This window comes from Hoplias malabaricus, chromosome 7, assembly GCF_029633855.1.
Source record: "Hoplias malabaricus isolate fHopMal1 chromosome 7, fHopMal1.hap1, whole genome shotgun sequence".
Classification (NCBI taxonomy): Eukaryota; Metazoa; Chordata; class Actinopteri; order Characiformes; family Erythrinidae; genus Hoplias; species Hoplias malabaricus.
This window is the reverse complement of record NC_089806.1, coordinates 13,479,497-13,501,840: the sequence shown is the minus strand read 5'-3', so window position 1 is coordinate 13,501,840 and position 22,344 is coordinate 13,479,497. Positions and strand designations below refer to the sequence as shown.

The 22,344-nt window shown below is 40.9% G+C and overlaps 1 protein-coding gene across 2 annotated transcripts in view; it reads left to right on the top strand.

Annotated features, from left to right (window-relative positions):
- kif26aa (kinesin family member 26Aa) overlaps positions 1-22,344 on the top strand; it is a 105,104-nt gene that overhangs the window by 75,347 nt on the left and 7,413 nt on the right. For both annotated transcript variants that reach the window (XM_066677371.1, XM_066677370.1), the window contains 9 exons: positions 473-665; positions 6,456-6,668; positions 8,556-8,649; positions 11,802-12,064; positions 12,606-12,789; positions 14,953-15,112; positions 15,617-15,779; positions 16,396-19,435; positions 20,237-20,430. In XM_066677371.1, coding sequence (XP_066533468.1) covers positions 473-665; positions 6,456-6,668; positions 8,556-8,649; positions 11,802-12,064; positions 12,606-12,789; positions 14,953-15,112; positions 15,617-15,779; positions 16,396-19,435; positions 20,237-20,430 — 4,504 coding nt within the window. The remainder of the gene's footprint in view (positions 1-472; positions 666-6,455; positions 6,669-8,555; positions 8,650-11,801; positions 12,065-12,605; positions 12,790-14,952; positions 15,113-15,616; positions 15,780-16,395; positions 19,436-20,236; positions 20,431-22,344) is intronic.

Here is a 22,344-nt window from a genome sequence, read left to right as displayed (position 1 = left end):
TGTCTCCGCCTTTGTGCCGCCTTTGTTCCGCCTTCTTGTCCTTTACCCTCGTTATCTGTGTCAGGTGTGTCTCGTTTGTTCATGTATTTAAGTTCCGTTGTGTCACTTCCTGTCATCGGTCATTTGTATTGTATTGTTTTGTATTGGATTGTTTAGTATAGTGTTCTATGTTCAAGTCGTGTTGTTTCGAGTTGTTCCCATTCCTACTCGTTCTCATCTCTAATCATGTTGTTTATCATCTGTTCCTCGGTTCGTGTTTACCCTGAAGTTCATTTGTGTTTGTTTCGTTCTATCGTTAATAAAGTATCTGTGTTGTAGCGTGTGCGTCCGTCTCCCTCAGTCCGCCCTTCGCGTTCCCCTGACAGCTGGTCTATTCTGTGTTTTTCAACAGTGGTATTTGATTCTAGCATCAGTTCTTATTTGTGAATGTCCATTTGAAAATCACCATTGTGTCCTGTGCTTCTTTTCATAGGGCAGCTCAGAAGCTGAACCTCTCCAAACGAAAGAAGCCCCACCCCCCTCCACCCCCCTCCCCACCTGACCCAGACGAGCCCTTTTTCTACACAGAGGGGTTCAGCGCTTCCCTACAGGTCTCCCCACCACCTGTCCCACCATGTCTGCTCAGGGCTGGGTCAAAGGTCAAAGACAGCCCCGGGATGGGAAAGGTACGGCCATTTACAAGAGCTAATGGTTTAAACTCTGTGGTTCTGTCGTGACATTTATGAGATAAAAATGCACTGCCCTGTAGCATAAGGGTTTCGTCAACATTTTTTCATTGGCCGGCCACAATGTATGGCTTTGTCTCATTATTTCAGCTCAAGAACATAGAATTTGGCCAGTTGTCAAGTCAGCATCAAAGCACACTGTGTTTGACAGCTCGGGACAGACCAGTTGTCCTCATTCTCAGGCTGCTGGAATTGCAAGAAGCTCCTTTGGAATACCAGACACATTCCAGTCTGAGTGTTTGACAGCCAGTGGGAGTGGGAAAAAACTGTCCGGTCAGAAGGTCATATCGGAGGGCAACTTGATGAAAGAGGAAGTTCTCTCTGAGAACGGGCTTCTGTACAAGTGCCAGAACAGATGGAGGCAGGTTTTTCGAGTTACTCGGTTTATTTGGGGTGCTGTTTCTGAAAAAAATCAGGAAATGACAATACAAGCACATTGTTTCATGAGTATGACTCATAGACACGCACACGCAGATATTCAGCAGCATACTTGACATGCCCTTCCATGACATCATGTCATAGTTTTCTCACTTCTCAGTGAGTGGTTTGTGTGCAACATATTAAACAAGTGCAGAGTGATTACAACCAAGAGGATTAGACACAGCCCTAACATAGCACCGCCAATCATCTACTTGACTACTACCACTTTCACAGCCAGTGGCAGGATGTGTGGATGGCAACGACAAGACATCTGCTTATATGTCTATAAAAGAAACATCACAGTCTGAAACCCAAAGAGCTGGCTGTGTGTTGTGTGGACTGTTATCCATTCTCTGTGTGATAGCTCCAAACATCTTGTATCAATTTGGTCCATATACAGATTGAATTGTATGCTCATATCCCATCTTGGTAACTCTCTATTTGGTTTCCAACTCAACCCAGTCCCCCCTTGGTGGTTGAAGAGTTGATTTGGTCTGCACTAGCTCTATAATTACCCAATGAATGCCTCTTTTAAATGTGTTAGGATTTATACTCTCAGGCCACCTACTTGTTGGAACAATACTGAGGTCAGGAACTGATGTTGTATGATTCACTAGGGATTAAAAACCCCACGCCAGCCTTTCCCAGAAAATATGGTCCAGTGCTGAATTCACAAGTTTTAAGGAGGGTCAGTGAGGTGCATTATCTATAGATAGATTAAGATGCAATGTGTGTGTGTGTTTCGTGTCTGCCCCCTGAAGAGTGGAGCAACAGACCAGCTGACTCATAAAGATTACCAGATGGTGCATGTCTTTTGTGCACTGAAACCTACTGGGAGATGGTTTCCCACAACTAGCAATGACATCAGCCACCTTACATTAACTCCTATGAGAAGACCTCTGAGGACCCCCTAAATCCCTAGATCAGGCACCAGGTGTGTCCTCATTTACCCTTTAAAGCCAGACCTGTACAGCCAGGGCAGATCACAGTTATAAACACACTCAGAGGTTTCACACAAGAGGTGTTCCAGCACTGTCTTTAAAATGTACAATAAACACATTTCAGGTGCAGTCTGCAAAATTTTCTGATGTATATGTTAAAAAGGCAGAGTGGAACGAGTGCTAATGAGGTCCTCCGAGTTGCCGTACATTAGCAGGAGCCGCTCAGGCACGGTGAAAGGCAGAGCAGACTAGACTGCAGAGGAGAGGGTTGATGGAGTGGTGTGTGTGTGGTAGGTAAGCACTTATTTATAGAAGTGATTCCTGTTAAGAGGATGAGAATATATATCTTGTTAGGCAGACATTTGGTATAATGTGAGTCTCAAAAATGCTAACAGGCCTTGAAAATTCAACTTGTAAGCACTGAATGTTTTTAAATGGTCTTGTTTCATAATTAACAGTGTTTTTAGCACTAATTCTCTGAATATTAAAGGAGCAATATCTACCATCAAAGAGAACTGCTGCCATTGTTCGAATGCTGGTCCTGTTGTGTCTGTTTAAAACATTAACTGTGACACAGACAGCCACTGTGGACTTTAACTTTGTGCTTAAGATGACTTAAGCATATGACTTAAGATTGATTGATTGATTTATTTATTATATAATACTGATTTATTATTGGGCGGCACGGTGGCGCAGCAGGTAGTGTCGCAGTCACACAGCTCCAGGGACCTGGAGGTTGTGGGTTCGATTCCCGCTCCGGGTGACTGTCTGTGAGGAGTTGGTGTGTTCTTCCTGGGTCTGCGTGGGTTTCCTCCGGGTGCTCCAGTTTCCTCCCACAGTCCTGACTGTCTGTGAGGAGTTGGTGTGTTCTTCCTGGGTCTGCGTGGGTTTCCTCCGGGTGCTCCAGTTTCCTCCCACAGTCAAAAAACACACGTTGGTAGGTGGATTGGCGACTCAAAAGTGTCCATAGGGGTGAGTGAATGTGTGAGTGTCTGTGTTGCCCTGTGAAGGACTGGCGCCCCCTCCAGGGTGTATTCCCGCCTTGCGCCCAATGATTCCAGGTCGGCTCTGGACCCACCGTGACCCTGAACTGGATATGGATGGATGGATGGATGATTTCTTATTAATTACAATAATGGTATTGTTATTAAATATATACATTAATTTATATTTATACTTATACTACCATATTGGTGCAGCCAGTAAATGCACAAATAACACATATTTGAATCCCAGTAATACCAGTGTGGTCTGTTATTCTGTGGTTCTGCTGCCTGTTAGTGCAAAGTTTGAAACAATCATATATCATTTATGGAATATTCTGGCTTAGAAAATACAACCAACTTCTGGCAGCACCCTGAGCAGCAGAGCCTTTATTTGATTTGTAACATCTTTTTGAGAGCTTCACGTCCTTTCAGATCCATAGTGCAGTTGTAGTCGTAGTTGCCAGTCTGAAGTATTGGAGTGGCCTGTTACTGTGTGCTATAGCAGCCAGAGGCATCATCACGGCTTTTGGCAGAGTGGAAAAGTTTCCTGCAGAGCTGTCCACCAAGTGTGTTGAGGCAGAAAGTTGAGGTGAAAATGTACATTCACACTGCTTGAAGTGTGAAGTCTGCTTTGGCATTCAGCCTCTGAGATTAGTGACTGTCTTAGAAAAATAGAAGCAACGTGATGCACAGAGCATGAGAAAACATGAATAGCAAGTCTTTAATCAGAAGAAGGAGAGATGTTTCAGGAATTCATGCATCGTTTTCAAGAGAAAGCATGGATTAGTAGTTTTCCACCCTGAATTGAATGTAGATTTTATCTGTGGTTATGGGGAAAGGTTTTAATTGGATTTCATGCTAAAACAATCACTGAGAAAATGCCTAGTAAGACATAAGAAGCCTAAATTTGATTACATTTGGATCAGATTCCATGTACACTGATATAAGTCCGCATTTTGACAACATGTCTCTGACTTTCCTGCTTAAGCACGTCATTTCCACATTATTACTTACTCTGGACATGGCATCTCATCAGCTACTATTCATTCCTACATTCTGTAACTGCTTTATCCTGATCAGGGTCGCAGTAGGTGTGGAGATTATCCAGAATCATTGGGCATAAGGCAGGAACACACACTGGATAGGACATCATTGGCTACCACTAGTGTATTATATACAGACAAACATTAGAAGAAACAGCTACAGCTGTTTGAAACAGGCCAAATATTATCTGCACTGGCAGACGAGAGGAGAAGGCTGTGTCTTGCAGCTGCTGTGATTTGGGCAGTGGTCAGTCCCACCACAGTCTAGGGATTTTGGACTCATTTCGGTGTTTTGGACACAAGAAACCTGCCTGGTTGCACAGATACGGTATTATGCAAATGATGTATGCTGATATATCTAGAATGCACTCTGTTCACTCTTGTGTTAAATGTAATCAATTTGTGAACCTCTGTAAATGTGGTTTGAGTGATCAGATTGTAACTTGATCTCAGTGTTTACTGGGAGTGTTCACACCTGCATTTAATGTGATCAGATGAAATATGAATGTGACCTGATCACTGAAAATACGTGTTAGAGCAAGGTGTAAACACTCTGTTATTGTTTGACTTTTAAATTTTTCATCACATTGTAATGTAAAGTGGAACCCTGGAGCTGTATCTAGAGGTTCTATTTGTATAGAGGCACATTGGTATAAAACTGTAAACTCTAACTCAGAGTGTCTTAGAGTGGAACTGTATGGAGCAGCTTTGACTTTGCTGGTGAACAGGCTCAAATCTGTTGACAGTGCTGTGGACAAGCTTGAGTTCTAGGCTTTTATACACATCTGGACCTGGTTGACTATCACTGCTTTATTAGGATGATTGTAAAACAAAAGTAAGTGAATTTTAGATGTTGATAAAATGTAATTATTTTTCATGTCTTATAACTGGTTATTTATTGAATTAAATTACAATTAAAGGAGGCTGATACTAACATTTTCTTTGTTATACAAGCTCATTTTTTACAGTACCTAGCAGTTTAGCATATTGTATGCCGTATGGAATACACAGCGGATTGCAAGAATTGTTTAAAAGGGTAATTATTATTCTACGAAGTCTGCATTTATTTCAGTTAATTCACTTTCACACCCATTTATGGTATACTTTCCCTGTTTCTAAAGATGAGTTAGCATTCCTTAAGGACAACATCTGTGGCTGTTGGATGGCCTCAGGGACATTAAAATCACCTCCAATTCAGGGGACTAAAATGCTGAAGTGGCTGATGTTTCGTGGCTCGGAAGCAGAAATGATACACAATGTCAGCTGGTTTTCTACTCAGTCAAACACCTTGTATTTACAGCACTGTGTGAAATGGGAGCAGCTACACATGAGCTTGACATCATCAAACTTAAAAACCAAATGAGTACAAAAGGGGTATAAAAACCCCTCAGATTTCTCTGGACTCTTTGAGTTGATATGGAATTTATGGAATGAGTGATTTTTTTATAGGCGCCGCCAACTAATGAGCGAAATAAGAGGCCAAATAAAGCTGGGTTTCTAGGTTACAACTATCAACTCAGTCGTTTATGATGCAGATTATTGAGTGTATGTTACAAAGAGCAGCCAGTAACAAATAGTGAGAGCTGAAGAAGAGAAACTAATTCATACTGTTTTCTCTGATGAGACGGCATGCAGCTACAGGTTGGAGGCTTGTACTCCTGTACTTGTGCTCAATGATGTCTGTCTGTAAGGTGGCAAAATGGACGCAAGGGGTGGTCTAACGGCCAGAATGACGGAGCTGCCCACAGCATTGCCTGTGTGCATTGTGTAAATATCGGCCTCTTGCACTAATATATCAGCCGATGCAGATTATATAAAAAATGCCAGAAATTGGCCAGATTAATCGGCCGGCTGATATATCGGTCAATCACTAGTAAAGATATTTCACCCACACCAAAAATAATCTCTTTTATGATTATGAGGAGGTGTTTTCTACTTGTGGAGAAATTCCTCAAGCTGTGAAAGCTCAAATGTGAGGCAAACTGTAGTTAAAGCATGGAATGATTGTGTGAAGGATTCTGTTGCTCAGATAGTTAAAATGACATGACATCCTGGACCTGAGAATAGTTTGCTATTGTGCCAATTAGCAGCCTTTCCAAGTACTGGTAACATGAGGGTAATCCCTGGCAAAGCAGCTGAAGCACATTAGTGTTGTGTGCTCTGTTCAAAACTGTTGTTTCATGTTAGTCTTGAGTAAAGCTAGAAGCTCCACTGCAGTGAAAGTAGTATGATTGTAATTACATTCATTATTATTCTGATATAGTTTAACAGGTTTCTAGATAATGTTTATGTTGATTTTATCTGTGGTGACCCTCTGTTATCTGTTTGTGTCCACCACAGGTTAAAGTAATGGTCCGAATATGTCCTTCTAAAGGAGCATGGGACACTTCAGAGTCCATGTCCTTTCTGAAGGTTGATGCCCATAAGAAGCAGCTGACCTTCTGTGAGCCACCCACTAGCACCCACTCCAATGGAGGCCAGAAGCGCTTCTCTTCCACCAGTGCCCCAAAAACATTTAACTTTGATGCAGTCTTCACCCAGGATGCCTCACAAGTAAGTTCTTTGTTGTTGATGTTTTTGTTTTTGTTGTAGTTTCGGCACAAGGTATGAAAATTGTATGCTGTCTGAGACCTTTCAAAATTCAAGAGAGTGATTCCACAGAAAAGCCCCTTGTGAATTCTTTAAATAACTTCTTCAAACGAATGGTTTCTATCTGCTGGTGGCAATCCAACAGTGGAATTGAAAGCAATATGGATGCTTTTTATTTATATACTAAATGTAGGAAAATGTATATTTTCTGTATGTGAACATTTCTGACTCTGTGTTGAGCTGCTAGCAAGCAATGAGGAGTGAAAGGGCTATGATGAGAAAACATCAGATTTCAGATTATTACGGATAATATAGTGGTGCCATGCCAACTAAACTTTTTTGAGAGTGTAGTGGCAGAGTAGCTCCTCCTAAAATGTTATAGATGGTAAATTTATAGAAGAAATTTTTATTTTATAACATTTAAATTAGGTGAAGTTTCTTAAATCTTTAAAATGCTTATTCACATACACACACCAAGCTACTGAACCCTCCATATAATACTGAACCAAATACTGAGAGGTTCTTTAGGGAACCCAACATACTTCTGCTGTAACACGCCTCCAATAAGCCCCACCAGCTTCTGCTGTTGTTCCTGGCCGTATAATAATCTCATAATCCATGTTGTTTAAAAATATTTTCCTGTCTCAGTTTGTGTTCATCTTTTACATTGTGGTAAGCCTTCATGATGAATGGTCTAATATTTTGAAATATATGTTGTCACTTTAACATTCATTGCAAGATAAAGATGTCATTTTCCTACAACTTTGAAGACACGGGATTTGATTGGAGAGTGGCAGTGTGTGATGTTGAAGGAGGGAACCCAGGAAAAGATCAAAGCTGTGGCCTTGGAGGAAACAGAGTTGAGGAGAAGTTCAGGAGCGTGAGGAAATAGAGTTCCCATGTATTTGAGGAGGTTAGCACCCTGAGCTGTTGGGATATTCCTGTGCACTGTGGGAGAAAGACATGGCCTAAAGCAGCTTCTCCTCTCTGTATTCTCATGCATTTTATAAAGGGGTTGCACAGAGTTTCAGAGTTTCCTGTCTCAGCAACATCAGCTCAGATGATCAATGCACGTCCCACATCGTTCAAAGGAGAGAATGCTTTGAAGAAGCCGAGATCAGAGGCAGTTTGTACTAGTACTCTGTCAAAGCTTTATTCAGACACACACACACATACACACACACCGTTCTGCAATTTGAAAACTTCATCTAGGAGCCTTCATATCTCTCATATATCTTTATATCTCTCACCCTGCAGGTGAAGCTTATTATCTCGTAGAAAAGCTGTTATGTAACTAAAAGCATCTCTGTGTTGTGATGTGATGGAGTGTGATAATTTGGAATAGATACAGAAGAGAGACTAGAGGTTGCTTTTTAGGAACAGCGGTTACTGGAAGCCCACTGCCCAGCGGACATGTGATGCAATGCACGGCAATGTCTTTGAACTTATGATCTAGTGCTAACCCCCTCTAAACGCTCTATTTATTTCCCATATCTTTGTATTACAGCCTGTGATACTTTTATACATTGGGTTTCTGCCTCAAACTAAGTATTTTTAGATTGTAGAATGCAATTCAAGCTCTACAATAACTCTATAAATAACAACAGAATAGCAAAAGCTATAATCATTTACGCATTTAGGACTCTTTGAATGTGTGAATTTAATGCTGCAGTGTATTACTAAAAGGGTTTAGAGATATTCTTTATAAATGAGAAGAGTGAGCCTAAATATCTATATAATTTAAAGAATGGTCTTGGGTTTCTGTACATTTGTCAAGTCTTCCACTGTGAGTTAAAGGCTTTGTTTTTTTGTATTTGAATCCATATTACAGAATCTTCTTTGTCTCTGTAGGTGGAGGTGTGTTCAGGGACTGTGGCTGAGGTTATTCAGTCTGTGGTCAACGGAGCAGACGGCTGCATCTTCTGTTTCGGACATTCCAACCTCGGTCAGCAACATCTCTTCATTTCTTACATTTCATTAACTTTGATGTAGAGGTGTACAGGTATGAGAAATGCGGACTAATGTCAATATATATAATATCTCTCATGTACATATCCCATGCCCATACATAATAAACACTGAAATCTGGAATGGTAACTGAAAAGCTGTTATTGTTAGTCTGAACTCCCTTAGTAAAGTCCCCTGTATAAACACATCACATTGTTTGCATTTCCTTGTCAGAATGAGTCACAATTACATGAGATGAGCTGGGTGTGTTTAATGATGGGTTTAATTAGCATTGCTGACTTGTGAATGTGAACTTCCAAGCTTGTTGTTTGGCAATGGCTGCAGTTTCTCGTCTTTCTTTTCACTTTTGTTTAGCCTCTGCCTGTGAGGCTGTCTTCATCCTGCTGTGCAGTACCGATCCTCCACACTCAGTTTCACTGCTTATTTTCTTTGATTCGTTATGGTGGCTTCTGTCAATTTATCTTTTTTTATCATCCCAAATCCAGTTACATCCCTATTACATGTAGAGTTTCATTACAGGTAATTAGTGTAATACGTATTAACATTTTCATGTGTTGGCATATGGCTGTGGGTTCTTACTAACTCAGAATCAGAATCAAAAATGCTTTATTAATCCCAGTGGGAAATTGCAGCTTTTTTGTCTTGCATCAACACAGCACGGTTTAGAACTGGTTAGGGTGATGTAGCCATCTTGTGCTTCATTGGTATTGTTCTACAAATGCACAAAATTAAACCATGTCAGTATTTGTAGACTGTTACTTGAATTAAAAAATGCATTAGCGGTTAACCCTTTTAAATTTAAAGTGGCCATAGTTAAGTGGATCAGTACAGGAGGTCTTCGGGTTACGTCAGTCCCGAGTTACGATGTTTCGTGGTTACGACACATCTCCCATTTACTGTATAAAGCCTTGTTTCGACTTAAGTGGTTTTGCGTCGTAAACGTCGTAACGCGAACTTCGTGTTTGGTGTGCGCGGGATAGGTGTTAGGATAGGATAAGTGCTTACAGTATGTTATTTACGTACAGTATGTACGTATGTTCCGACTTACACCGAAAATAGGTTTACGATGCGACGTAGGAACGGATCAACGTCATAAGTCGAGGACCCCCTGTATTTTGAAATACAAACTCCATTTCCAGAAAAGCTGAGATGTGCAAAATGTAAATAAAAACAGAATTCCATAATGTGCACTTGATTTAAACTGTATTTAATTGAAAGCAGCACAAAGACAATATTTCACATATTGAAACAGAGGAACTTGATTGTTTTTTGAAAAATGTCCATTTTGTATTTGATGCCAGGAACAAGTTCTAAAAATTTGGGACTGTGCAACAAAAGAATGCTAAAGATGTGTAATGCCCATCTCCAGAGGTTTGGAATGTAGGTGTATTTCTGACTCCTCCCTCTGCTTCAATCCTCATATTAGGACCCTGATCAAAACATCACATTCACTTCCTAATAAAACCATACTTTCCATCATATCACATCAGTTCTTCATGGCTTCTCGTCCTGCTCTGTATTCCATTTATAATTCTCCTGCTGACATTTTCAACAATTTCTGCATGGTCTGGCACCAGTGTATCTTTCTGAATTTTTACACCCGTACTGTGGTGCAAGATCCCTTGGGTCATCTGATAATGGGGTTTTGTCATTGCATAAAAATTCAGATTATTTACCGCTAGTGGAAGATACAGCACTCAGGATCTGGAACGCTTTAACGCCATGTCTTAGCCTCTGCTCCTTATTTTATTCTTTTAAATTTCAGCTAAAAACCACTTCTCTTTTCTCCTCTCCTTCTCTGTCCTAAGTGTCTTTTGCTGTATAAATCTAACATTATTATTATTATTAGTTTCTTTTTTTCTGTGGTACTAGTTGTATAATTTTATTTTATTTTTATAAAAAATAGGTTGATTATCAACAGGTCAGTGTCATGACTTTGTTTAAAAAGAGCAGAGGTTCTTTACAGAGGTTGAGTCTTTTTGTCACGCCTTCGTCCTGTCATGTCTGTTGTCCCCGGCCATGTGCTTTTAGCACATGGCTATGTTTTGTTTATGTCCTTGTCTCCGCCCTCATCCCGCCTCCTCGTCCGTGTCATGTGTTAACCCGTCCTCGTTATCTGTCCAGGTGTGTCTCGTTTGTGTTAGTATTTAAGCCCTCTTGTCTCGTGTCCTGTTTGTCGTTCATTTCTCATTTCACATTTCTCCCATGTCTAGTCGGTCGTGTTTTCTTGTCTGTCCGTCTGTCTCCACAGCTTCTCCCCGTCTCTTTTCCTTTGTCGTTGTTTTCGCTTTTTGTCCGTCTGTCACGCTTACCCTGTCTGGTTACCCGTGTTTAATTTAGCCTGCTTTGCTCCGTTTGTTTTCGTTCTGTTTAAGTCTCGTTGTGTTGTTATAAGCCTTTATTAAATATACTGTGTTTTAGCGAGTGCGTCCGCCTCCCTCAATCCGCCCCTCGTTCCTGACACTTTTAGAAATAAAGATGGGGAGGGATTCACCTCTGTGTCTATCACTTAAAAAAATGTCATGTACATCACTATATGTAAGACCTGGAAATCTTATAACAAGCCAAAATGGGAAAACATTCCACTTTTAAAGCTACAGCAATTCATCTCCTCAGTTCCCAAACATTTCCAGCGTGTTGTTAAAGAAGAGGTGATGCAATACAATTGTAAACATTCCCTGTCAAATATTTTGAAACATGTTGCTGGCATTAAATAAAAAATGGGCAAATGCTTTTCAAAAAACAAAATTTTCTCAGTATTAGTATTTATTAGAAAATTTTAAACAAAAAAAACGTACAACAACGTTGCCTTTGTATTATAACTATACAGTCTTTTAACTATATTCTGCAAATGATTTCGTCTCAACTTTTCTGGAAATGGGGTTTGTAAATAAAATTATCTGCCTGTGGAATAAGACATTTTCAGTAGACAAATCAAGCACAACAAAGGTTTATTACGCTTATAACATTATTATAACAATTTTAAAATTAGAAATATTACATGTAGTGAATCAATGTAAGATGCTATTGCTTTTTCTGTTATTGAGTAATTGGCATAAAGCAGCATTTTAGGAGTGTCTTTCTTGTCATTTCAAGCCCATTCAGTCTCATCACTTCTGTTGTCCACAGGTAAAAGCTATACCATGATTGGCCGAGACAGCTCCTCTCAAAGTTTGGGCGTGGCTCCTTGCGCTATCTCCTGGCTCTTTAAATTGATAGAGGAGCGGAAAGAGAAGGCAGGGGTCCGTTTCTCTGTGAGGGTCTCGGCTGTGGAGATCAGTGGCAGAGACGAGCTTCTCACTGATCTCCTGGCTGACTTCTCTCCAGGCACATCCCAGGAAGACCAGGGGGTGGGGGTCCAACTTAGAGAAGACCCTGTCTCTGGATCCCAGGTACCTTCTTCTGTTTTGTTTTCATTAAATAAGAAGTAAGTTGTATTTACTTAATTGCAATGTGTACATTATTCTCAAAGGGAAAACAAAGTGACATAATCATAATTGCAATCATAACTGTAATTATTCTAAGTAAAGAAACATTACATATAGCTTTTGAAAACTGTTGCTTTTGTTAGTTTCCTGCTCGTTTATGCTTTCACAGTTCTCCTTTGAGAACAGCCCTCTGCAATCTCCTGATAATGTCTGCTGCTAAGGGTACTGATATTACTCATATTGGCTTTGGCTTTAAATTATATTTCAGACTAGATTGTACTTTCATAGCTTGTGAGTAGCTGTAAAAGTAGATGTAAATGTGTCAGGTGGCTAGACAAAAATGGTCACATCTGCAGTGTCAGTTTAATATTTTATTTATTTTATATGTATATATTGTAATTACTTACATATTAAACCAACTTCAACATGAATATGGTGAACCAAGGAAATGGAATGCAGTCCTTTTTTTATTAACACTTTATTGTGTTGACTGTTGTGTGTACAGCTGCAGAATCAGAGTGAGCTGCGAGCCTCTTCTGCAGAGAGAGCTGCATTTTTTCTGGATTCAGCCTTGGCAGCGAGGAGCACAAGTAAACCTGAGAGTGAAGAGGAGCAGCGCTGTAACTCCCACATGCTCTTTACTCTACATGTCACTCAGTACCGCATGGAGAAGAGTGCCAAGGGAGGAAGTACGCCCTCATTTGCTGTTTGTGTGTGTGTGTGTGTGTCTGCATATAAAAACTAATAATAATAATATAATGCCTTGTATTTCTACAGCACATTTTAATTATAAAATAGTATAGAAACAGTACATGCTTTAAAACAACCAGTACATGCCAGAGACCACAGTCAAAGCAAATATTACATATACAAGCTCCACTCTCTTTTCGGACTTGATCAAATTCACAGGCAGCTCAAATATGTGGGTCTGAAAGGATGTGTATCTTTCTAGAACCCATAAATAAGAAAGAAAAAAAATCTAATTTGAAAATCAAAGAAGGTGTTGGTTTTATCAGAACAATGGACTGGCCGCCCCAGAGTCCTGACTACATTACTGAAAACAGAAAATGAATCACTTCAAAGGGTCTTGTTTGTTTGTGTTGTGTTAAAGCAATGAAGTAAATGAAATATGTTCTCCAATATTTTCTGAGGATTTTAGTACATTATGTATTATTATTTAGTATTATGTATTATTATTATTATTATTGTTGTTATTAATATTGTTATTATTATTATTATTACATATTATTCAGATGTCCGTCCCTAATAATAACTCTTCACTCTAAATATGTATCTGGAGGTGTTTAGAGTGAAGTGCTTTCACACAAAACAATATAAAGAGGAAATATATATATATTTATGTGTGAATATACTTCACTCTAAACACTTCATTAGAATAAAACACTTGCTGATGATGCATTAAATGTGCCTCCATTTGCACATTAATTAGGAAAGTTTGACCTTGCAGATAACCACTGTAAGAGAATGCACACAAATAAGGCTTGCTGATTTTCATTTAGAGACACAGTGTATCAGGCTTGTCTATCAGCGTTCATCTCATCATTAGAATTTTCCTCTCGTAGCCGGGTTGAGGGCCAGGCTCTGGCTGCTGCCAGAATACATTTCAATATGTAATGAGGTTAAAGTCTGTTCTTCTGGGATGTTTATAGTGCTTGGCATGAGTGAGAGGCTAGTTTGCATTCTCCAGTCCTCAGAGCCTTGTTGCTGTGGGTGCCTAAATCCTGCTGACGCAAGGTTAATGCTCTCCTCCTCTGTGTGAAAGAAAATGCCTCATCTCTCACCCTTAATGATATTGAATGCGGTTTAGTCTAGTGACATACATGGGAATATAAGTAGACTTTACTCCTAACGGTAAACCACACTTAAATGAATAGATTTCATATATTGGTCAGTTTTTGCTGTGGTTAGCTTCTTTCTCAAATGTACAATCACTGTATGTGTTCATCTACATTTACACGTAGGGCTTTTAGCAGACGCTCTTACAGTTTCATCATGTCACGGATGTAGGGGCATGCAGTGTTAGGAGTCTTGCCCAAGGACTCTTATTTGTGTCACACAGTGCATCTTCCCAAATGGGGAATTGAATCCTTTTTCAATTCTTCAATTCTTCTTCATGAAGGGCAGAAGTGTTATCTGTTCTATTATTCCACTCTATATTTAACATTTAATTTATTTAGTGCTTCACAGTGCTAAAGTTGCATTCACATCTTTATTACGCAGTATGTCATTTTAAGATTTATTTTTCTTATTTATTTATTTATTTTTTTTGCTTTAGTGCAATCTGATATTACATAGATTTGATATTACATACATTTTAGTGCCCAATTTCCTTTTGTATTGCTTAAGGAATAATGACTAGAAAAACTCTGAACAGACACAGAAGCACCCAATTTATTTCAGTGGCAAACAATGCTCAAACTAGTTCTGAGGATCTGAAATGGTAGGAGCCTACAGCAGGGGTCTATCACTTTATATTTGTGGATGTAGTGTATTGCTCAGCACTCTACAAATTCAAGTTTTGTTCATATATATAAAGTGATAGACCCTAGACCCTGCTGTAGACTCCTACCATTTCAGATGTTTAAGTTCATATCTAAATGTTTTCTTTGTTGGTTGATTTGGCAGAGGAGGAACCCGTGGATACAGAGTCTCTATAATACGTCACATTCATAGCTCTTTGAAATAGGCACAGAATTATTCTGTAGACTGTAGACTTACAAGTCCGAATGCCTATTTTAACAGAATCCTTTGAAACACAGTGGGCTGATGTACAATCTATGTGGTTAAACATGTATGTTTTTGTTAATACCTGTGGTATCTGTCTCTTCTAGTGTCTGGTGGCCGAAGTCGTCTTCATCTCCTGGACCTGGGCAGCTGTGAATCTGACCTCAGCAAGACAAGGGATGGAGGAGGGGGCCAGTGTCTGTCGCTTTCTGCCCTAGGGAATGTCATTCTCGCTTTGGCCAACGGCGCCAAGCATGTTCCATACAGGTATATGTCCTGTGCAATATTACAGTGATTACTCATGGCAAAGCCAGTGGACTATGACATTTCAGATCAATAATGTGTGATGAATTTTAGGGCTACACCTATCTGCATAAGCTGCAATTTAGTTCTCATCTTCCTCAGATCAATGAAGCCAATTAGCCCACTTGGATGAGCAAGTGGGGTACACTGTATGAGAAGTTAGATAGTGGGATGCTGTTGACAGGATATGTGTTTTCTGGAGATTTATTGAATAAGGAAGATAAGAGGCTCTGAGGGTGGTAGGAAGGCTGGGGTGATTGGAGTGCAGTGTTTCTTTTCTCTCAGTGGCAAAGCGTAGGTGCCAGATGTTAAAAGAAGAAATCATATTAAGTAGAGAACACTCATATTCTGTAGTGCCCTATTCACGAAAAGTATCTGCTCTCTATGATCTTAGGGAATGGAGGAGGGGCTTCAACTTGGTCTGGTATCATGTTTTGACTAATGAAAGATTTTTAATGTTTAATTCAGGGACAGCAAGCTCACCATGCTGCTCAGGGAGTCACTGGGCAACATCAACTGCAGAACCACCATGATCTCCCACATCTCTGATTCGCCGTCCAATTATGCTGAGTCGCTCTCCACGGTTCAGTTAGCTTCCCGCATCCACCGCATGAGAAAGAAGAAGTCCAAGGCATGGTTTTCATTAAGCATTGTGTTTTGTCTCATTTTCTTTCCATATGCTGTGGTGGTGTATTTTGTTTTCTCTGATCACATTTTGGGTTTGTTCAATGAAAGAATGAACTAATGTTTCCTAAAGTATTCATCCTTATGTTCTTCACAGCAGGGTTATTACAACACCTTAGTAATTAGAAGTAGATTGACTATTTGAGAGAGTCAGACTGGTGAAGAAATTCAGTTTCAAACTGTTTTCAAAATAACAAATATTAAAATAATAATATAATATATGAATATAATTTTTTTTCAGCCACTGCCAGTGGCAATCAATGATTCTGCTCCTGAGGGAAAATGTAATTCTGGCAGTATATAGGCATACATATTTCCAACATGTTTAAGCAGGCTTTGACAGCTTTTATTAATATTTGATAGATTCTGAAATCATTTTAGAGCGTGATATATACAAGTCAATATACCGTGCTGGCACTCTTCATAATTCTTGTCTCGCCTTTGGAGTGTACTTTTCACCTTTCCTGATATCGACAAGTAATTATAGAGCAACTAAATTGATTGAGCATTGACAAAAAGCTACTTAACCCTTTTAAAATACTGACCTTTTTTGTGTCCTACAGTATACCTCCAGTTCCTCAGGAGGGGAGAGCTCTTGCGAAGAAGGACAAATTCGACGGCCGGCACATTTGAGACCCTTCCACCCCAGGACAGTGGCTCTAGATCCAGAACACCCAACGCTGCTTTCCAGTGATCCAGACTACTCCTCTAGCAGTGAACACTCCTGTGATACAGTTATATATGTAGGACCAGGAGGAGCCCCTATTTCTGACCGCGAACTCAGCGATAATGAGGGCCCGCCTGCATTTGTTCCCATAATACCCTCACTGAACAAAAAGCGGGCAAAAGAGGCTCCCAAATCAGATGGAGATCATTTGAAGTGTAACACTTTTGCAGAGTTACAAGAGCGACTTGAGTGCATAGACGGAAGTGAGAGCACATTTGCTTTTACCAGTGAGGGAAAAACACCCCAGACAGCCCTTAAGGTTCAGAGTGGAGCTGGAAAACTAACAGAGGGAACTGCTGCACTTAAATCCTCTCTTCAAAGGCCTGCTCATGTGGAACAGTCCAAATTAGCTTCAGAAGGAGCCATATCTGAGTCTAGTAGAACTTCAGTTCAAGACTCTGAACCAGTTGTAAGAGAGAAGTTGTACCTCAACAAAGGGCCTTTACAAAAACCCCATGCCTCACTGCACAGAACTTTAAATTTGGCCACTGAGAGTGGATTAGCCATGCGAACACCTCCCGTGGGCATGAGCCAACAAGCCCTTAGGCAGGGGGAACATGCAGATTCTCCAGTATATGACCGCACTCATAATATGAGTAGGAGTCCCATGGAGGTTAGCCACCTGCGAGCAGCCCTGAGGAGTAGATGTCTAGACAGAGATGTTTTAAGGACTACTGTCACTCTCCAGCAACCAGTGGAGCTGAATGGGGAGGATGAACTGGTATTCACAGTGGTAGAGGACCTGCCCGCTGGCCTTATTCCAGACAATGGCCGACCTTCTAGCATCATCAGCTTCAACAGTGATTGTTCCTTGCAGGCTATAGCTTCTGGCTCACGTCCTGTCAGTATAATCAGCAGCATAAATGATGAGTTTGATGCTTACACTTCTCAGATTAACAGTGCACGGATATGCCATGCGAGGTCAAAAGAAGAGCTCTCTGCTGGACACAACACAGTGCAATCGTCCAAAGTTTCTTGGTCCAGCAAATCAGCTGTTGGTACAGATGGCACCCATTCTGCAAGAGGCCATTCATCAAAGGAAATGGGCATAAGACTTGAGCATATGTCAACAATGGATATACCTGGTGCTTTACCCATGTCTTTTTCCCAGCAAGAAAAAAAGAATTCATTCAGCCACAGCGTAACATGCTTTTCAGAGTTGGACTATGAATCAGTAACCTCTGAGAAAATCTTAATGACTAAGTGCCCCACACCTCATGACACTGCCAAAACAACTCTGAAATTTCAAAAACCTGTAAAATCCAATACTCTGAGCCCCTCACAGTCTGTCCAGATTTCAGGCATTATGCATTCTACTCTTCCTAGAAAAAACAAACCTACCTCATCTGTTGCCTCAAACAGCAGCTGCAACCGTGAGTTGCAGCAGCAAGGAAGCAGAACAGATGAAGAGTGGATGCATAGCAGTGGCCAGCTTGACTCGAGAAATACAGAGTTCATCTCTTCCGGGAAGCCACCTAAAAGTGGAATTCCATCCAGAAAGCTGGGTGGGAATAGCAACAGTATACCACGGTCTCCCAAAATACCCATGTCCTCCTCATCACAGAGGGTGGTGGATGGTTGTGAGAAATCCAGTGTCAAGAAGGTAGAGACCCTTAGCAGAATGCCTCAGCTCAGGCGAGGGGCCACAACGCTTGGCATGGTCTCTGTTCCACAAAGCTCTGCAGAAGCAAAGTGGGGTCATGATACCGTACAAACAAGTGCTAGTTTGAAATTCTCCTCTTTAGGGAAGAGAGGTAATGGACAGAAAGGTAGCATGCTTCCTAAGTCTGGCAGCATGTCACCTCCTGCCCCACCACTGCGAAAATCTAGCCTAGATCAGAGGACGCGGGTTTTGCTGTCTCCTAGTGCCTTAAGGTCATTAGGCAATGATGGAAGTAGATCTTCGTCATCCAAAGCATCAGTATCTGAGGAGGATTTTGATGTTCGGTTAAGAGGGGAATCCTTTAGTTTCAAATCATCCAGCTTAAAAACAGTGTCTAGTCCACAGGCTCGAGGAACAAAAGGAGACAATGGAAGATACTTTGGAAGTCTAATGTCCCTTGAAAGATGTGACAGTTTCTCATCTGTTGGGTCTAAACAAGAAATATTAAGAGAGAGCAGTAGTGCTAGCCTGGGAGGTAGTGGCAAGTCCACTAGGACAGTGCCTAGACTTGGGGTAACCTGTTCTACATCCTTGCCCATTTCCCCTCCATCAACCACTTCTGCTGGAGTCAGTAAGTTGGGGCAATTCAAAGCCAGTATAACCCCTAGAGCCATTTCTAACAATGGAAACAAAGCCAAGTCCTTGTCTACTAATGGCTCCAAAGCTTTGAGTTCCACCAAATCCATTTCCTCCTCAACTGCACGGAATGCCAGTCTACCTCCAACTGGAAAATCCCCAACCCGTTCTGTTCTTGGATCCAGCAGCAAACCAGGAAAGGGTACGATCATGGGCACAAAACAAGCTGTTCGCGCTGCTAACAGCCGGGTTAGTGAGCTTGCATCAGGTAGCTCAAAGAAGCACATTAAGGGATCTAGTGATCAAACAAGTGAGTTTGGTCTGACATCCAGCGAACCTTCACTGCCTGCTGCATTGCCTTCACCCTACAGCAAGATCACCGCTCCTCGACGTCCTCAGCGCTACAGCAGTGGACATGGTAGTGACAACAGCAGTGTTCTTAGCGGGGAACTGCCTCCAGCCATGGGTCGCACAGCACTGTTCTACCACAGCGGTGGCAGCAGTGGCTACGAAAGCATGATCAGGGACAGTGAAACTACAGGCAGTGCGTCATCAGCCCATGACTCCATGAGCGAGAGTGGAGTGTCTACTTCCAGCCGAGCCAAGGTTTCAAAGTCTCCCAAAAAGAGAGGCAATGGTAGGTTTCATTTCCAAGGCACCCAGGAATTAATGCATTTTACGCTGAACTTTCCAAAGAAATGACATCTATCATAGAGGCCAGGAATTTTCAGCCATTGCTTGGAGAATGTAGATGCTGATGTGCCTTTCTTTACTGCGTTTTTTAATATAAGTGTGATAATAGGATCCTGGCACTTTTCTTAGTGCTTGCAAGAATATATCTATTGCTTATGGCTAAATTGCGTGTTCTAACAATGTACCTGGCACTACAGTTCTTCTGATAATCCATAATGATTCATACTTACCCATTTCTGTGCAGAATGACTTATTTGAAAAGTGATTTTAACCCTATACTGCATGCATGTTTTGATGCAATGTCCCTGTTCATCAGCATACTGACGCATGTCTGAACTGTAATCTGGGAAAATAACATTCCTTTGAATGGCTTTTCATGGACTTTTTCCTGCTCTTCATATTGTTAATACAGATTACTGTATAACACAGATGCTACGACAATGTGTCCTTAAGTGATGTATCTTTGTGTAGCCTACATGAGGTGGCATTCAGTTCGCTGAGATTTGTGCACGGCTGTGTAATACAATTCTGGAGTAAAACACAGAAGATACAGTCATGCCCTTAATGCATATATTATCAGCCTCACACTGGAGTCGACTGTTATTTTGAAACGGCTTCTACTTTTAAATGCTGTAACTGCATTCAAGCCTCACACATATTTAAAAGCATGCCTACAAACCCTTGGATATTCCTGGTGTGCATCTTGGGCCCAGATGTAGAGCATTACACTGTCTGACCCCTCCAGGCCTGCAGCGGCGACGGCTGATCCCTGCTCCCTTGCCGGACACTTCTACTCTGGGCAGGAAGGCTGGTGCTGCAGGCCAGTGGGTGGACCTGCCTCCACTGGGGGGCACCCTGAAGGAGGCCTTTGAAATTAAAGTCTACGAGATAGACGACGTGGAGCGGCTGCAGAGGCGAAAAGAGGGAATGGTCACAGAGGTGAGGGCACTGTTTTTTACTCAGTTTGCATGATAATAAATCATTGATAGGGAAAGAGACATTGAAGGCAATGAGAAGTTCTGTAGCATGCTGCTGGAATGCTTTGATAGTGCAGTTTGTGTTGTCTGTGCCCGTTGTCATTAGTGTCTTTGGGTTATTCCATCATTTTCTTGTGTACTTTCATGTCTTGTCACTTACCAATGATCCTTTCAGATGTTTTTTCTTGTTTGTTATATTGTTTGTTTGTTTGTTTTACATACAGTACAAAGCTCAATGAAGTCTTATGACTGTCCTGGTAATGTTTAAAGTACATCATCTTAGAAAAGGATAACAAGGGAGCGTTTGTGTATGGGTTCGAATGAGCATTTTAAAGACCTTTAAATGACTTGTATACAGATTTGTCAAAATGTCTTTATATTTTACTCTTTGAGAGGTAAAGTGATTCAGAGTGTCTGATGTCATATGGTTCATTGTAGAGAGAGGTTTTTTATAAATTGTTTTACGTGGTGGAATTTCACAATAGAAGACATTTTAGCATGGTTTCAGTAGAAAGAACAAGGGTGGTTTTCTTCATTTGAGGCCCTCTGAGATATATGCCTGTGTCCGGCACTCAGTGTGGTCACAGTATGATGGTGGAAGAGGGCAGCCTTGCTCACCATTCCTAGTTGGGCATGGCATTAATTAAAAATCGCAGGCATCCGTGGCAGGGTTCAATACCCACCCCCCCATTCTCTCTCTCTCTCTCTCTCTCTCTCTCTCTGTCTCTCTCTCACCCCGTCCTCATTTGAGTGAGTGCATGGCATTTGCATTTGTCAGGAGGGAGGTTATCTCAGGAACAATTACTGATGTCTCCTAATTGATTTAGATATGACTGATGGTTAGAGACCATGTGGGCTGGCACTGAGGTTCAGAGGGAGGGAGGGGCCTTGTGATGAATGAGGTGTGGCCTCTTAATCTGGGGTTTGCCTGATGGCCCTTTATTGCACACACCATGCTGTATGACCATGGGTCATTAACCCTTCCCACAAGCCTGGGCCTCTATGCCCTGCCAGTTGTGTGAAGAAGATAGTAACTCTATCGAAAGGTGCTGTGATTTATTTTTAATTAGGAGAAAATGACCTCAAATTCATCTTTGAGAACTCAGCAGTTCACTGCCAAAATTGCGCTTCATACCTATGGGTGATTCGTGTGTGTGTGTGTAAGGGGGGAAGGAGTGGTTTTATTACTAACTAGAGTATTCTCATTTGTTACTTGAGTGCCTGAGACACAGCAATAGAGCCTTCATCTCTGTGTGTCTGTTCAGTTTGCATTAGCATACTCAAACATCTCTCTCTTTCCTCCCTCTCATTTCCTGTCAGCCATTTCAGGATGTTGAAAAGGTATGTTTATTAGACTGGATGGATATGGCCTGACTGGTGAAAATGCACTGCATTAACAAAGTGTGCTGAAATTGCAAAGCAGTTGCTCTGGAGTGTTCCAGTGATTTTTTTTTATTTCTCTGCAATTTTATCATTAAGTTAATAAAGTCATTCAAAGTGTTGTTAAAATGAAATTCCCCCAATTTTGTTGAATTAATCGAGTCCGAATTTCCCACAGTGGTGTAGATAGGAACTGGATATATGAAGTATTCAACCATTTACCACATGAACCCAGTAAGCCCATAACACATCCAGAAATATAACAAAAGAGGATTTATGTCTAGTTCACATCCCTGTTGCAAGCTTATTTCATAGCTTTTGTTTACACAAGAGAGTAGATATTTTACTGAATACAGCTTCTTTTCTTGTTGGATGCACTGTAAAAGAAAGCGATATGTGCTTAAATGACATATTTGAATGGGAAAAAATTAAAGTAGAAACAATAAATTGTGACTAAAGCATGGCTTACATAATGGTTTGTCACCTACAAAAGATC